The 16,506-nt window shown below is 46.3% G+C and overlaps 1 protein-coding gene across 2 annotated transcripts in view; it reads left to right on the forward strand.

The window, feature by feature from the left end:
• Positions 1–16,506, forward strand: part of WASHC5 (WASH complex subunit 5) — a 45,339-nt gene that overhangs the window by 10,381 nt on the left and 18,452 nt on the right. For both annotated transcript variants that reach the window (XM_028736161.2, XM_028736162.2), the window contains 13 exons: positions 84–236; positions 2,064–2,177; positions 2,459–2,630; positions 4,363–4,490; positions 4,843–4,972; positions 7,348–7,460; positions 7,884–8,050; positions 11,365–11,440; positions 12,255–12,365; positions 12,499–12,639; positions 13,666–13,746; positions 15,306–15,407; positions 16,022–16,201. In XM_028736161.2, coding sequence (XP_028591994.2) covers positions 84–236; positions 2,064–2,177; positions 2,459–2,630; positions 4,363–4,490; positions 4,843–4,972; positions 7,348–7,460; positions 7,884–8,050; positions 11,365–11,440; positions 12,255–12,365; positions 12,499–12,639; positions 13,666–13,746; positions 15,306–15,407; positions 16,022–16,201 — 1,668 coding nt within the window. The remainder of the gene's footprint in view (positions 1–83; positions 237–2,063; positions 2,178–2,458; positions 2,631–4,362; positions 4,491–4,842; positions 4,973–7,347; positions 7,461–7,883; positions 8,051–11,364; positions 11,441–12,254; positions 12,366–12,498; positions 12,640–13,665; positions 13,747–15,305; positions 15,408–16,021; positions 16,202–16,506) is intronic.

The raw sequence follows: 16,506 nt of genomic DNA on the forward strand, positions 1-16,506 counted from the left end.
GTATCGTTTCATACTGTTCTATGTCTACATGGCGTCCATTGACTTGTTGTCTCCCTCTTCCTATTGCTCTCCTTCCATTTTAGGTTTCCGCGTACCCGTTACCAGAGCACCGCAGCGTCGCCCTCGCTCCTCAGGCGTCCATGTTGTACGTGGCGCTTTATTTTGATGCCTCCATTCTGCACACGCAGCAAGCGAAGATGAGGGAGATCGTGGACAAATATTTTCCAGACAACTGGGTAAATACGGTTCGGAGCTGAAGCAACGAAACAGCCAAATAGATTTGGAAGCAGATATTCTCCTTGTTCGTTTCTTATTTACTGCATCTTATGTGCTTCCTTTCTGCCGTGGCAGCAGAGCGCAAAGGCTTACAACGTTTAAAAATGCTAAAACTTGGAGTGGCAGACAAAAATGGTTGAATATGTAGAATTAGCAAAACTAACCCACAGGATCCATAACCAAGAGGACACAAAGTTCAAAAAGGAGTGGAGTAAATTTGTTGAATGTATAAGCAGCAATTGTAGAAGTTTAAAGGCTCTAGTAGGATTAAAATAAATTTGTGATGTGTATAGAATGTAATTAAGAATCTGCGAAAAAAAGAAAATAATATGAAAACCTGTTGAAGGGAGGGAGGGAAGTCCGTGCAGGATAGAGCGTTTAGAAAATAAGTAGACATATGATTGTGGAATGTTAGGGTATTTATTTTATTTGTTTGTGTTAAAGAAAATTCAATAAAAAGCATTTGAAAAAAATTAAAATTCTTTTAAAAAAAGGATATTAAGCGTAGAGCACAGAGGTTAGGAACCTGAGGCTTGGGGAATGGTGTGGCCCTCAGGCCACTCCTGTCAGGCCCTCAGGACTTTCTCCAGACTGCACGTCTCCCTAGCCAGGCCCCCTAACCAATCCTCGTGTACAAAAGTAGCATTTGCCCCTCCCACTTTTGCCTCTGGCCCCGCCCACCACTGGCATGTGACCCCCGGAAGATGGAAAGGGAGGCTGCGCCAGCAGTTCCCTCAGGACATCGATGGATCTGTCGGGAGCCAATGGCAATGTGCTTTCTGCCTGGGCTCCCTCCCCTGTCAGCCCCGCCCCCTGTCGAACCATTTAGACCCGTGTTTCCCAAACTTAGGCCTCCAGCTGTTTGGGGACTACAACTCCCATCATCCCTAGCTAGCAGGACCGTTGGTCAAGGATGATGGGGGTTGTAGTCTGAAAACAGCTGGAGGCCCAAGTTTGGGAAACCTTCGTTTAGACTTCGCTGGGATCCGACTTCCCAAACATAGCTAGAAGACTGGCCAGCATCGCTTCTGACGTTGGCCATTGCTCATAGGTTTTGTTGGCGGAAAAACTGCAGAAGCATAAATATGAGTATCTGAGATGACTTGGCTTGATAGGAGCTTGGCTGGGGAAGTGCTGTAGCTCAGTGGTACAGCATTTGCCTGGCACGCAGAAGCATAGCTGTCAACTTACAGATTTGAAAATAAGGGACCAGCATCCTTGAAAATAAGGGATTTTCGGAGCACAGGGAGGTTCAACTTCTGAGCCCCTCCGAGCCAAAGGCAGAAAGCCCAGCCAGCAGCCAAACGAAGCCTCAAGCAGTGGTTCCCACAGCGCAGCAACCCGGCAAAGGGGATGCAGCAAGGAAAACCACCATCACCTCTCTGCTGGGAAGCGCTGAGCAAAGGCAAGTCCCCAGGCAACGCGGCCGATTTAATCGGCACAAGGCATGAAAGCTCCACCCCCCAGTCGTTCTTAGACTCATTATTGGGTGAGCAACGCAGCCAAGCAACACACTTGGAGCCTCCCTCCTGCCTGGCCGGCAGGGAGGGAGGGAGGGAGAGGAGCTGCTTCCTTTGAAACCCAGGAAATTTAAGGGACAGCAGCGGGACACGGCACTGGGATAAGGGACTTTCCCGCCAAATAAGGGACAGTTGACAGCTATGTGCAGAAGGTGCCATTTCGAATCCCGGGCGCTGCCAGGGAGGGCCGGGACATAATCCTGTCTGAAATCCTGGAGAGCCAGATGGTCCCGCAGGCTGCCTCTTACGTTCTGTTTCTCTCCGCAGGTTATTAGCATTTATATGGGGATGTGTGTGAACCTGGCAGAAGCCTGGGAGCCTTACAAAGCTGCGAAAATGGCTCTGAACTACACGCTGGATCTTTCCAACGTCAAGGAACAGGTTGGCGAAATGCGGTTTTCTTCGCGAAGTGGAATTTCCTCTCCTTAAACGTGATGCTTCTAGCTCAGCTTTTACTGTCCTGGTGCCTTCCAGGCGGACTACAGTTCCCATGGAGGCTGGGCTAGCTGGGCCTGATGGGAGTTGTAGTCCAAAGCAGCTGGAGATGCGCGAAGGCAGAGGAACGGCTTTTTGAGAGCCTCGTACGGCATCCCTCTGACCTAGAGCCCTACGGAGTTCCGCCTGTTTTGCAGTAACGCTCCTTTGATTTCTGTCTTTCGAAGGCTGGCAGATGCGCCGCAGTCAGGGAGCGAGTCCACACCCAGGTGCAGCAGTTTCTTAAGGAAGGCTGCTTGAGGGAGGAGATGGTGCTGGACAATATCCCCAAACTACTGAACTGCTTAAGGGACTGCAACGTGGCGATCCGCTGGATGATGCTGCATACTGCAGACTCGGGTAATGTTTTCCACCAGGGTGGATTTGATTTAAATCACAAGTCATTAAGACTTGATTTAAATCATGTTTTTTTACAGAAAGACTCATTCTTGCTGGTTTAATCTTAATGTTTACAACCAGATGAAGGTTTCGTTTTTGGAATAATAAATTTGCAGAGTACTTTTTACAGTTCTATCAAAAATTACTGATTTGGTTATGTTATAATAATAATAATAAAATTTTATTTATATCCCGCCCTCCACAGCCGAAGCCGGGCTCAGGGCGGCTAACAACAATAAAATAATACAACATTCTAAAATCATTTCATTATAAAATTAATTCAAATCAAATTGATGGCAACCATTGGGCTAGAGTTCTGTGAAGATTATGTACTGAATTGAATAGGATTCAGAATGCAGCAGTCTGATTGGCCCTAAAACAATAGGATTCAGAATGCAGCAGTCTGATTGGTCCACAGGAGCCACCCAATCCAGCTCCAGATGGAAGTGAATCCGCAACCTGATTGGCCTACAGGTGAATCCCGGAATTAGCCAATCATGTGGGGCCCATTGTGTAAATAATGTATATAAAGCAGACATTCTGGGGCAACTTCCATTCCTCCTCACCACTATGAGCTGAATAAAGAGCATGAAATCTACTCTAGACTCCGAGTATATTTCAGGTTATGCTATTAGAAATACATAGACTGATAATTGTGAAATTATTATGAGGTTCAATAAGTTAACTGTTTATATTCGGACAACTTTTCTGCTGTACTTTATTGGAAGGAGAAAAACGATCGTTTCCGTAATAAAAATTTAAACAATTTATTTAGCTGAAACAATAACATTATAGCATATGTTTCCATGTTTGTTAACTGATGTGGTTAAACAATTTAAAAAAAAAACTTAGACTGAGTTTTAGCACGCGTGAAAAACTTAAAAACAAATCCTTATTTCCTGATGAATGGCCTTCGGACTATAATGTAAGTTAAATAGAAAACTATATTTAGTACGCCGGCTCCCTCGGCCACTAAAGAGAGATGAGCGCCACAACCCCAGAGTCGGCCACGACTGAACCTAATGGTTAGGGGTCCCTTTACCTATATTTAGAAAGATTTTCCCTCCAAAAGCATTTTATTTTATATTTATTTAAATCAAAATAATCCAATTTAATTTTTTAAAAAATCATTTTTAATTATTATTATTTTTTAAATCATTGATTTTTATCCTCCCTGTTTTACGTTCATGCGACCAGGTAAAAGGTAAAGGTACCCCTGCCCGTACGGGCCAGTCTTGACAGACTCTAGGGTTGTGCGCCCATCTCACTTAAGAGGCCGGGGGCCAGCGCTGTCCGGAGACACTTCCGGGTCATGTGGCCAGCGTGACATCGCTGCTCTGGCGAGCCAGCGCAGCACACGGAAACGCCGTTTACCTTCCCGCCAGTAAGCGGTCCCTATTTATCTACTTGCACCTGGGGGTGCTTTCGAACTGCTAGGTTGGCAGGCGCTGGGACCGAGCAACGGGAGCGCACCCCGCCGCGGGGATTTGAACCGCTGACCTTTCGATCGGCAAGCCCTAGGCGCTGAGGCTTTTACCCACAGCGCCACCCACTGATTTTTATCCTCCCTGTTTTACGTTCATGCGACCAAGAGCACATTAAATCTTCTCCGTTGAGATCATTGAGGGGGAAGGTGGGTGTTGCCTCACAGCAGCAATCGAGGAAGCCTTCACTTTCTGCTCTTTTTCCTTAGCTTACGATCCAAACAACAAGCGCCTCCGCCAAATAAAGGACCAGGTTCAAACAGATTCCAAGTACAACCCCAAGATCCTTTTCCAGCTTCTCCTGGATATAGCACAGTTCGAATTCATATTGAAAGAGGTAACGGAAACATCCTGCATACCTATGCCTAGAATGCGCTTGCGAGAGAACCGTACACAAGTCAGAGGCTTCCTTTGACATTTCCACTGCAATCATCTGCGCTGCTGAAGAAGCAAGCAGCTTTTTATTTGTTAAAGTGGCTTGCCTCTTCAGCCCGTAGGGGAAAAAATGCACAGAAACCTCCAGCTTCCCAGCATTATTTTTCTATTTTCAGCATAAATGTTCACCCAAAAGCCTACAGTGGATCCCTAGTATAGATCAGTCCATGCCAAATGGTATTGTTGCTGTCGCTGTAATTTTCCCGTCGCGGCAGGGTGTTCTGTTTTAGACTGAGGTCTTGCTTTTTCGTCAGATGTTCAAGCAGATGCTGTCTGAAAAGCAAACAAAATGGGAAAGCTACAAAACGGAAGGATCCGAAAGGATGACAGAGCTGGCTGATGTCTTTTCAGGCGTTAAGCCTCTAACAAGAGTGGAGAAAAATGGTAAGGGCCGTTAAAAAAAAAAGAATTTTATGTTTCAGTTTTGGAAATTAACTTCCCAGTGAACTTAAATGTTTTGACTTTCCTCTACCCCTTTTGCGGTTTCTTATCATTTTAATTTTTAATACTGCATTTGATTCCATTTATCAGTTAACTCCCTGGTTTTTCTTTAACATTACCTTTAACCGCTTGTTTTATGTTAAACCTGCCAATAAACACAAATGTATACAGAAGCTTTTCAAATATTCCTCAGATTTCCCCCATTCCTTGATGAATTTTCTTTCCTCTTGGTTTCTTATTGTTCCAAGAGAAAAATGGTAAGTTGGGGAGCGGGAAGCAATAAGCAATATTTTTCTATTTCCTTTGAGGTAAGGCTTTTGCGAGCTCATTTATATTATGTCTGGTTATGGGGTTCCGTATAGTTAAAGCCATGGTTTTCCCAGTAATGATGTATGGAAGTGAGAGCTGGACCATAAAGAAGGCTGATCGTCGAAGAATTGATGCTTTTGAATTATGGTGCTGGAGGAGACTCTTGAGAGTCCCATAGACTGCAAGAAGATCAAACCTCTCCATTATTAAGGAAATCAGCCCTGAGTGCTCACTGGAAGGACAGATCCTGAAGCTGAGGCTCCAATACTTTGGCCACCTCATGAGAAGAGAAGACTCCCTGGAAAAGACCCTGATGTTAGGAAAGATGGAGGGCACAAGGAGAAGGGGACGACAGAGGACAAGATGGTTGGACAGTGTTCTCGAAGCTACCAACATGAGTTTGACCAAACTGGGGAAGGCAGTGGAAGACAGGAGTGCCTGGCGTGCTCTGGTCCATGGGGTCACGAAGAGTCGGACATGACTAAACGACTAAACTAAACTAATGGGGTTCCAGCTAGACTATAATTCCAACTGGCAACTGGTGCTGAGCAGAAGACTTTCCAAGGCTTGCGACAAAGATTAACCCGTGCTCCTTTAGTGAGAGATGCATGGGGTCTTCTTCATGTCGCCCAGCTTTGAAGGCTCTGCAAAGATTTGCGTTGATCAGTTTGAATCAGTAGCAGCCCAACTCACACCATTGAAAGGATGAACATCTGTGCGCCTTGGTCTTGTGCGCTTGGTTCTCCAGATCTGCAATGGGGAGAAGAGTGGAAGTGTCAACTTCCATTTTCAACTAACCACGGTTTAGTGTTGCGTCTGAACCCTGGATGAAAACGAGCCACTTTCTGGAACACTTCTGGAACACAGTATATGACAAGCTTAAAAAAAAGTGTTTTAAGTATAACTTTATGAAAAATACAGAAGCTTTTCTACTAGGGATAACGGACACAGGTATAGCAAGAGAAGATCAGAAAATATTCCCCTGCTATAGGAGCGGCGAGGATCCTCGTTGCTAAAAACTGGAAAAAAGAAACTCTGCCAACAAAAAGGGAATGGCAAGACAAACTGTTAGAGTATATTGAACTGGCTAGATTAACAGAGGCAACTAGAGATCACACCAAACAAGAGTTTCAACAAGCATGGGGAAAATGCAGAGAATACTTCACAAAACAGTGCCCTAAAATACATACCTGGACTTGTTTCGATTAATGTCTGCAGGAGACTTTGTGGATATTTAAGTTATAATTAGAAAAATCTTAATAATTATTCATAAAGGAAACTGTTTATAAGAAGTAAATAAGGAGGCCGGATGCAGGATAAAGGAAGTCTTTTATTTGGTTGTTTGTATTGTTGTATGTTATGCTCACTGTATGTTATGTTCACGTTTAATGAGGGTGGATTTGTGTATTGGGGCTGGTCTATGTTACGTTGTAAATAAAATTCCAATAAAAAGGAAAAAAAGAAAACGAGCCACTTTCGTAAACCATGGTTTGAAGTAGACTTGTTTCCATTAACCCTAAAGGCAAACCACAGTTCTTCTGGGTTCAGACACAAGAGCCGTGGTCTTAAAAGGGAAATGAAAGTTTCCTCCTCATGGCCACATGGGAGGGGGAACACACAAGCCCAAACTTTGTTGTGGCTCTTCTCATAATGCTAAATTGGGGTGGGGAACTGGTTAGTCTTCCAGATTCTGCTGTGCTCCAACTCCCATCTCCCCCAGCCATCATGTCTCAGTGATCAAGGATGGTGGGATCTTCAGAGATTAGCCACTTCTGTGCAAAATTATGGTTTCACGTGCAAGCACAGCATTCGTGTAGATGTGTATAGCGCAAACTTTAGGGAAACCACCACCCTCCCAACCGTGATGCATTTTTGTTTCTTTCAAAATAATTCCTTGATATTTGGATGTTTACAGTTTGTGAACTGGGGGCTGGTAGCGCTCTCTCTTTTGGTTTCAGTTGCACTCATTTAATAATTTGTCCCTTCTCCCGTTTTCCCACTAAAAACAGAAAATCTGCAAGCCTGGTTCAGGGAAATCGCCAAACAAATAATGTCTCTGAATTACGATGACTCCACTGCAGCTGGCAGGAAAACTGTGCAATTAATACAAGCTTTAGAAGAGGTAAGGCAGAGGAGGTGGTGGTCATGCCATTTTCTGGGTATAATTTCTTATGTGGACTCAAGCAACATTGTCATAAGACCAGTTGCTATAGAACTCCATACCAATTGGGATTTATTTGAGAAGTTGTTGTTTAGTCGTTTAGTCGTGTCCGACTCTTCGTGACCCCCTGGACCAGAGCACGCCAGGCACTCCTGTCTTCCACTGCCTCCCGCAGTTTGGTCAACCTCATGCTGGTAGCTTCGAGAACACTGTCCAGCCATCTCATCCTCTGCCGTCCCCTTCTCCTTGTGCCCTCCATCTTTCCCAACATCAGGGTCTTTTCCAGGGACTCTTCTCATGAGAAGTAGCTAAATTTAAAATCTCTTCTGTTTGTTTTTAGGCGTTTTAATAAAAAAAACTACATTTCTAATTCTTAATATGCAGGTTCAAGAATTTCACCAACTGGAGTCCAACCTGCAAATATGTCAGTTCCTTGCTGACACTCGCAAGTTTCTCCATCAGATGATCAGAACCATCAACATTAAGGAAGAGGTTTTGATCACCATGCAGATAGTTGGAGATCTTTCATACGCCTGGCAGCTGATTGACAGGTAGGATCCCAGAAGCGTTTACATGTGCTTGCTGCCTCTTCTATGGAGTGTGAGGCTCCTATTCTAGTTGGTACCACTGCCTGCTGGCTCCATCCTCAATTTTATTTCAGTGTTGCCTTTGTTCAGCTCGGCAGAAAGCAGAAGGAGAACAAAACTAGGATTAGTTGGCTCCTCCTCTCCTTGGCTTTGGCGCCATCTACTGTTGAGCTCCTTGCTTTCTGCCCTACCAGACCCAAAGGGCGCATGCTGCCAGTCATACCTCATGTTACGTTCTTTCAGGTTACGTCCTGCGGCGACCTGGAAGTACCAGAAAGGGTTACTTCCGGGTTTCGCCCCTCGCACATGTGCAGATGAGCAAAATGGCGTCACGCACATGCGCAGCAGCGGCGAATTGCAACTCGCGTGTGCGCAGACGCGCCGCTGCGGGTTGCGCTTTTTTCATGTTGCGAACAAGCCTCCGGAATGGATCTCGTTCGCAACCAGAGGTACCACTGTACATTGTTTCTCTCTTGGATTCACTGCACTCCTGACTCGGTGTCTGAGTCAGACTGAAGCAAAGCTGAAACAGATTCTACCGGAGAAAGCAAGGTTGGAGGATTATGAACTAGGCATGCATGTCAAAGGGAAATGCAACATGGCGGGAGGTAAATATTTGGGGTGGCCAAGAAGAAAGATGGCGGTTCTTTCTATTGCATTCCTGTCTGGCTTATGGACTTTGCCTAGGCATCTGGTCGGCCGCTGGGAGAACATAATGCTTGATTAGACATTGGTTTAAAATACAACTCCCAGGGATTTAAGATTATTGGTAAGACTCATTGCTCAAAATTGACACATGTGCTTGTTCTGTTTTGTATCATTTATTGTCCTATTTGTATCAGCTTCGCTGTGGTCTAAACCACAGAGCCTAGGGCTTGCCGATCAGAAGGTCGGCGGTTCGAATCCCCGCGACGGGGTGAGCTCCCGTTGCTCGGTCCCTGCTCCTGCCAACCTAGCAGTTCGAAAGCATGTCAAAGTGCAAGTAGATAAATAGGTACCACTCCGGAGGGAAGGTAAATGGTGTTTCCGTGCGCTGCTCTGGTTCACCAGAGGTGGCTTAGTCATGCTGGCCACATGACCCGGAAGCTGTACGCCGGCTCCCTCGGCCAGTAAAGCGAGATGAGCGCCGCAACCCCAGAGTCATCCGCGACTGGACTTAACGGTCAGGGGTCCCTTTACCTTTGTTCCCTTTTTATATAGGCTTCCTGAGTACATCTTCGTAGGTCTTTCTGTTGTTTGTCTTATGAGGAACAAACCAGGATCCTAGAGCTCAGCAACAAGAAACATTGTTCAGTTAAGCAGACAAGAACTTAAGAGCTGCTTCCTGGTATTACATACCTAGCTTGGCCAATCTTAATGCTGAGTTTTTAAGAGAGATGATTATAGATATCCCCATTCCTTACTGAAGAGAAGCCTGTCCACATGTCCCAGGCTATGCCCCCGTTTAGAAATGTAGAAAACATAGGAAGTTGCCTAGAAGGTCAAGCTATTTGTCCACCTAGCTCTGTCTGGTTTTCTCCACGATCTCGGAAGATGCAGGCCTTTCTTATCACGTGCTACCTGAACCGCAAACAGGCGGACCTTGAAACCTTCTGTTGTGGAGCTATGATTGCTCCCTAAGCTTTTACGGTCTGTGGACCTACTGTATTTTTCGATGCACTTTTTCCCTCCTAAAAAGCAAGGGGAAATGTGTGTACGTCTTATGGAGTGGATGCAGGTGGGAGTCTCTGCTCAGCGCTCCCTTTAAAGAGCCGCGCGGAGCATGTGTGCGGCTCTTGCTGGCTTTTCCCCTAGGAGGGAGCTTTTCTGGGAGGTGGGGGCAGGGACTGACAGGCTGCCCTCTGTCCCTTCCCCCACCCCCTGGAAAATCCAGCAAGAGCTGCCACATGCTCTTTAAAGAGTCATGTGGAGCGTGTGTGCGGTTCTTGGGGGCCTTTCCGCAAGGAGGGAGAAGGCACTGATGGGCTGCCCTTCTCCCTCGTCGGGGAAAACCCAGCAAGAGCCACACACATGCTCCGCGCGGCTCTTTAAAGGGAGCGCTGCGCAGAGCCTCACGCCTGCATTCACATCTGGGATGCATACAGGCTCTTATCAGCACTCCCTTTAAAGAGCCGCGTGGAGTGTGTGTGCGGCTCTTGGGGGCTTTCCCGCGAGGTGGGAAAAGGGACTGACGGGCTGCACTCTGTCCCTTCCCACACCTCCCAGAAAAGCCAGCAAGAGCCGCTGCCAGGCTCTGCTCAGCGCTCCCTTGTAAGGGCTCCCTTTTGTCCCTCCTCCCAGTAGAAGAGGCGCTGCGCAGCTATCGCTCTTGCTCTGCTTCTCGCTCAGTGAAGCGGGAGGAGGGACGGAAGGGTTTAAAGCAAGAAAAGCGAGAGCCGCTTACATGCTCTGCGCAGAATTTTTCTTGCTTTCCCCCTCTAAAAACTATGTGCATCTTATGGAGCGAAAAATACAGCAATTGTCAGGGAAAGGGAGAACATTTTGCAATGGGGCACCTGCCAGTCAGGCTCCACTTTCAAATGTGAGGCAAGCAGGGTTTTAGGCAGGGGTCTCTACTTGGAGATATCACAGCCTGAATGTGGGGCTACCTTTGAAGGTGACTCGGAAACTGCAATTAATCCAGAATGCGGCAGCTAGACTGGTGACTGGGGGCGGCCGCCGAGACCACATAACACCGGTCTTGAAAGACCTACATTGGCTCCCAGTACGTTCCCAAGCACAATTCAAAGTGTTGGTGCTGACCTTTAAAGCCCTAAACGGCCTCGGTCCAGTATACCTGAAGGAGCGTCTCCACCCCCATCGTTCTGCCCAGACGCTGAGGTCCAGTGCTGTGGGCCTTCTGGCGGTTCCTTCACTTTAAGAAGTGAGGTTACAGGGAACCAGGCAGAGGGCCTTCTTGGTAGTGGTGCCCACCCTGTGGAATGCCCTCCCATCAGATGTCAAAGAGATAAACAACTACCTGACATTTAGAAGACATCTTAAGGCAGCCCTGTTCAGGGAAGTTTTTAATGTGTGATATTTTAGTGTATTTTTGGTTTCTATGGAAGCCGCCCAGAGTGGCTGGGGAAACCCAGCCAGATGGGCGGGGTACAAATAATAAATTATTATTATTATTTCTGCACACAACATGCACGCTGTACCACTGAGCTATAGCCCTGAACTACAGTGTCAAAGTGGCATGGCCGCATGTAGCACTACCCTGAGAACAGGATCGTGGAGGAATGACTTCAGGTGCTCGTTCTGATCTTAATTTCCCCTCCTCCCTTTTCCCCCCCCAGTTTCACATCTATCATGCAGGAAAGCATCAGGGCAAGCCCATCTATGGTAACGAAACTCAGGGCCACGTTTTTAAAGGTAAGTAGGAAAGGGGGCTTTAAGAAAAACTGGCAGGAGCCGGGCGTTATTAATTTACTTTTTCAGAAACCAAAAGGTGTTTTCTGCCTATAATGCCTCTGCGCCAGCTCGGAGCCAAACAGATCTTGGTAATCTTTCAACTCTCAAAGTGGTGCTTCCTTAAGTGATTCTGCACACTTCAGAAATTGCAGAGGGGTTTCGAACATGGGATTCTTGAACCCCCCCCCCCACAGCCCATCAGTGCCTTTTTGGAATAATAAATTTCCAGAGTAGATTTTAAAGTTATATAAAAAATTACTGATTTGGTTATACTATTACAAATACATAAACAGTTAACTTACTAAACCTCACAATAATTTCATAATTAACGTGTTTATATGTGGACAACTTTTCTGCTGTACAGTACTTTGTTGGAAGGAGAAAAGCAATCATTTCCTTAATAACAATTTAAACAATTTATTTAACTAAAACAATAACATTATAGCATCTGTATCCATGTTTGTTAACTAATGTGGTTCAACATTTAAAAAACAACAACCTTAGACTGAGTTTTAGCACACGTGAAAAACTTAAAACAAATCCTTATTTACTGATGAATAGCCTTTGGACTATAATGTAACTCAAATAGAGAACTATCTTTAGAAAGATTTTTTCCTCCCAAAGCATTTTATTTTTTAAAAATCCAATTTAAATCAAAGAAATCTGATTTAAAATTTTTTAAAATCTAATTTTGGGGGTTTGTTTGTTTGTTTTTAATCATTTATTTATATCCACCCTGAATAGCAACCTAAACCCTTATTCCTTCCTCCTCTAGTTGGCTTCAGCTCTCGATATGCCTCTGCTTCGCATCAATCAAGCCAACAGCCCCGACCTTCTGAGCGTATCTCAGTATTATTCTGGTGAATTGGTTTCCTACGTGAGAAAGGTAGCAACTTCCTCCTAATCCTGGTTTTTTGTTTTAAAAAAGGGAGGGTGGATATTCAGTTTTGTTTTACGCCTAAAGAGAGCCATAACTAAACCTGTGCCCGTTCTTTCTGGGATTTGCCTGGGGGGGAAAGGTGTTGCAGATCATCCCCGAGAGCATGTTCACATCCCTCCTGAAGATTATAAAGCTACAGACTCACGACATCATCGAAGTGCCTACCCGCCTGGACAAAGACAAGCTGCGGGATTATGCCCAGCTTGTGCCGCGATACGAGGTGCGTCGTAGCTTTAAGAGGTCAGGGACGCTGGGGGAACCGGGTTGATAGGAACGAGAGGCACAACAAATTGTTGCAGCGTGGAGTTATCCCCTTCAGGGCTCCGTTCCGTTCTGCTCCTACTCAGTTTTCCTTTCTCCTCCCGCATAAATCCACTGGTGCCGTGGCTGCTGAAATAAAGATGAAATAAAGGAGATTTTTCAGCAGAGCTGATACAAGCTCCCCAGGCAGGAACCCCTCAAACCCAGCCCACTGATACTTTTTGATTATGTCTCGTGAAACCACCCTGGGACCTTTGAACTAAGAAAAGCATTCCGTAAATGGAATAAATTAATTTCATATAATTTATTATACCCCGCCCATCTGCCTGGGTTTCCCCAGCCACTCTGAGGGGCTCCCAACCGAATATTGAAAACACAATAAAGCATTAAACGTTAAAAACTTCCCTAAACAGGGCTGCCTTCAGATGTCTTCTGAAAGTCAGACCGTTGTTTATTTCCTTGACATCTGATGGGTAAAGAACAGCTTCTATCCTTGGGCTGTTAGGCTGCTGAATGAAAAGATAACAACAGGGCAACTGACTTTCGGGTTTGGTGGATGTGCGAGGGGAATTAAGACTAAGAGAACTGAGTGTCGGGTGCTTGTGTAATCTCACTATATACAAGTTGTACAAGTGACAATAAAGTATTTCAATTTCAATATATTCCACACGGCGGGCACCACTACCGAGAAGCAGTGGCGTAGCGTGGGGGGTGCAGGGGGGGCTGGCCGCACCGGGCGCAACATCTGGGGTTAGGGCAAATGCATGGGTTAGGGGGCGCAAATTCACGGGTTAGGGGGCGCAAATTACTTGCCTTGCCCTGGGTGCTGACAACCCACGCTACGCCACTGCCGAGAAGGCCCTCTGCTGTGTTGTGTTTTGTTTTGTTTTTATTTAACGTGTTGGGAAGGAGGGAAAGCGACCATTATTTGCCCTACTATAGTCCTTGCTTTTTTAACTGCTAGCTTCTCCTCCTGTCCCCAAAGGTCGCTAAGCTTACGCACGCCATCTCAATCTTCACAGAAGGCATTCTGATGATGAAAACAACACTGGTTGGAATCATCAAGGTAATCGTTTTGCATTGCATCAGGCTGGAGAAAACTAGAAAGCTGTGGGTCCCCTAAGGCAGGTGCAGAGTGCGGCAAGGCCTTTTCGGTGGTGGCTTCCATGGGATGCTCTCCCCAAGGAAGCATGCCTGGTGCCATCACTGTCAGCTTTTAGGTGCCAGGCTAAAGCTTTTCTGCTTGCTGAATTGCTAGGGCCCACTTTTTCCATAGTTGGATGAGCACTTTTAGGAATGATATTTCTGAGCATTTGGTCATAAACCACTGCCAAGTTGTATACAGTGGTACCTCGGATTACAGATACTTCAGGTTACAGACTCCGCTAACCCAGAAATAGTACCTCGGGTTAAGAACAGGATGAGAACAGAAATTGTGCTCCGGCAGCAGCAGGAGGCCCCATTAGCTAAAGTGGTGCTTCAGGTTAAGAACAGTTTCAGGTTAAGAACAGACCTCCAGAATGAATTAAGTTCTTAACCCGAAGTACCACTGTATTGTGGATTTACAAGTCGCCTTGAGACATTTTCTCGTGGAAAGCCGACAAGCGCTTATAACAAACAATGGAAGCATTTCTGAGAAGCAGCTGTGCTCAGACTGGGAGGAAGAGGGATCTGGAGGCTGATGGGGTAACAGGGCTTAGTGAGTGGGGGGAGTCTCTGGCAGAATCGGAGGCAGAAGCTGAAGTAGCTGAGGCAGAAGTTGAAGTAGGAGAGAAAGGAGGCGGAAAGACGGAGTTGAGTCCAGCTGGTGAGGCATGGGTGTCTCCCTCTTCTGCTGCAACTACCGTATTTTTCGCTCTATAGGATGCACACGACCATAGGATGCACCTAGTTTTAGAGGGGGAGTGCAGCGCCCCTTCAGCGAAGCGGCAAGAGAAATGGAGCCCCTTCCATTTCTCCTCCTGCTTCGCTGAAGGGGCGCTGTGCAGAGAGGGAAAGCTGCGGAGCGCCTCTCCAGCAAAGCGAAGCCAGGAGAGCAAGAGGGATCGGTGTGCACCGACCCCTCTCGCTCTCCAGGCTTCAGCGAAAGCAACATGAAGTCTCCGGAGCGCAGCGGGAGCGCTCCCGCTGCGCTTCGGAGGCTTCGCGTTGCTTTCGCTGAAGTCATGGAGCCTGCATTCGCTCCATAAGACGCACACACATTTCCCCTTAATTTTTGGAGGGGAAAAAGTGAGTCTTATAGAGCAAAAAATACGGTAATTCCTCTGGCCTCCCAGAACCAGGAGAGGCATGAAAAGGGCAGAGGAGAAGTTAGCTTCACGCAGGCACAGTCTCAGATCGCTTGGGGGAAACCCTGGAGAGGAGGGGACTTGGATGGCTGTGAGGAGGCAGGGACCTTGAGTGTCAGCAACTGCTTCATGGGGGCCAGACCCACCAGAGATGAGTTGCTGTGCTCATTAGGCCTGAGTCTCCTGTTTTTGTTAATAAAGAATTAGCTCGAAATTGCTGTGTGTGATTACTGCTGGCTTGCTCCTGGCACACGGCTCCAAGGTTTTGCATTGACATTCATAGGAAGTATGTGGGTTTTTGTACATAATGTCTTCTGTCTTTGTTTTCTCACCTTAGGTGGATCCCAAACAGCTGCTCGAAGATGGTATAAGGAAAGAGTTGGTGAAACGAGTGGCCCTAGCACTGCACAGAGGGCTTATCTTCAACCCCAGAGCCAAGGTGCCAAACACATCCCTCATTTTCCCCCATTTTTCTTTCCTTCCCTACATCCACTTGCTGTGACCAGTTGCTATTACAGTTCTATGCAGGCTTCCTTCCTTCCTTTACTTGCTTATATTTTCTTTTCAGATTTGGGCTCTGCTCTCAAGTTTGGTTTGCACGCCATGCAGACAACTTGGTTTGCATGTCATGGCAAAATGTGGTCAAGAGAAACCACGGTTTACTGTGAACAAGCTGAGTGCTCGTGCATGCAGCTCAGATTGCCCTCGTTTTACTCCTTGGAGGGAACCAGAGCTCTGACTTAGTGTTGTGTGCAAACCACAGTTTGGAGAGTTTCTCTCCAAATTACCTAAGAGACAAATCCAAGAAAAAACCTAGCTTCCTCCTGTGGTTTGTTTGGAAAGAGGAAAACCATGGGTGTCAAGAGTTTGTGTAGGCTATAGTTCCCTGTGACAGGCGCTACAGAAACTCTCGCTTAAATTGCATTTGTTACTTTGGTGTCTAAATCTTTTCTCTGTCCCCTGTCCCAACCTTGCTGATTACCCAAAAAAATGATGAACTGTAAGAGAAATAAATGCTGGGTGTCATTTTCATTTTCTTCCCTCTTTCCACAGCCCAGTGAACTCATGCCCAAACTGAAAGACATGGCAGCCACAATGGATGGGTTCCACCGCTCTTTTGAGTATATCCAGGATTATGTCAACATCTACGGCTTGAAGATTTGGCAGGAAGAGGTGTCCCGGATTATCAATTACAATGTGGAACAGGAGTGCAATAACTTCTTGAGGACCAAGGTACAAGTTCTTCTTGGCGATGAGCTTCATAACTGCTCATAATCTGAGCAGTTCGAAAATATTGACTCCACACAAACCCTTTTTTTAATGTGTTTGATCCTACAGTCAGCGTCACTTGCAGATTTAGTGATAAGGGGTGGAGTGCCCGGAAAGATATAGAGTTGGAATCCAAGTATTGGTTGCACTGTGACCACAATGCAGGCCAGCCCAGGACAGTTTGCTTGTGCATCAGTGAAAGATTTAGAATCGGGCTCTTAGCTTAAGAACCTAAGGAAGCTTCCTTTACTCTGCTGGCCCATCCAGCT

The sequence above is a fragment of the Podarcis muralis genome, chromosome 8 (assembly GCF_964188315.1).
Source record: "Podarcis muralis chromosome 8, rPodMur119.hap1.1, whole genome shotgun sequence".
Classification (NCBI taxonomy): domain Eukaryota; kingdom Metazoa; phylum Chordata; class Lepidosauria; order Squamata; family Lacertidae; genus Podarcis; species Podarcis muralis.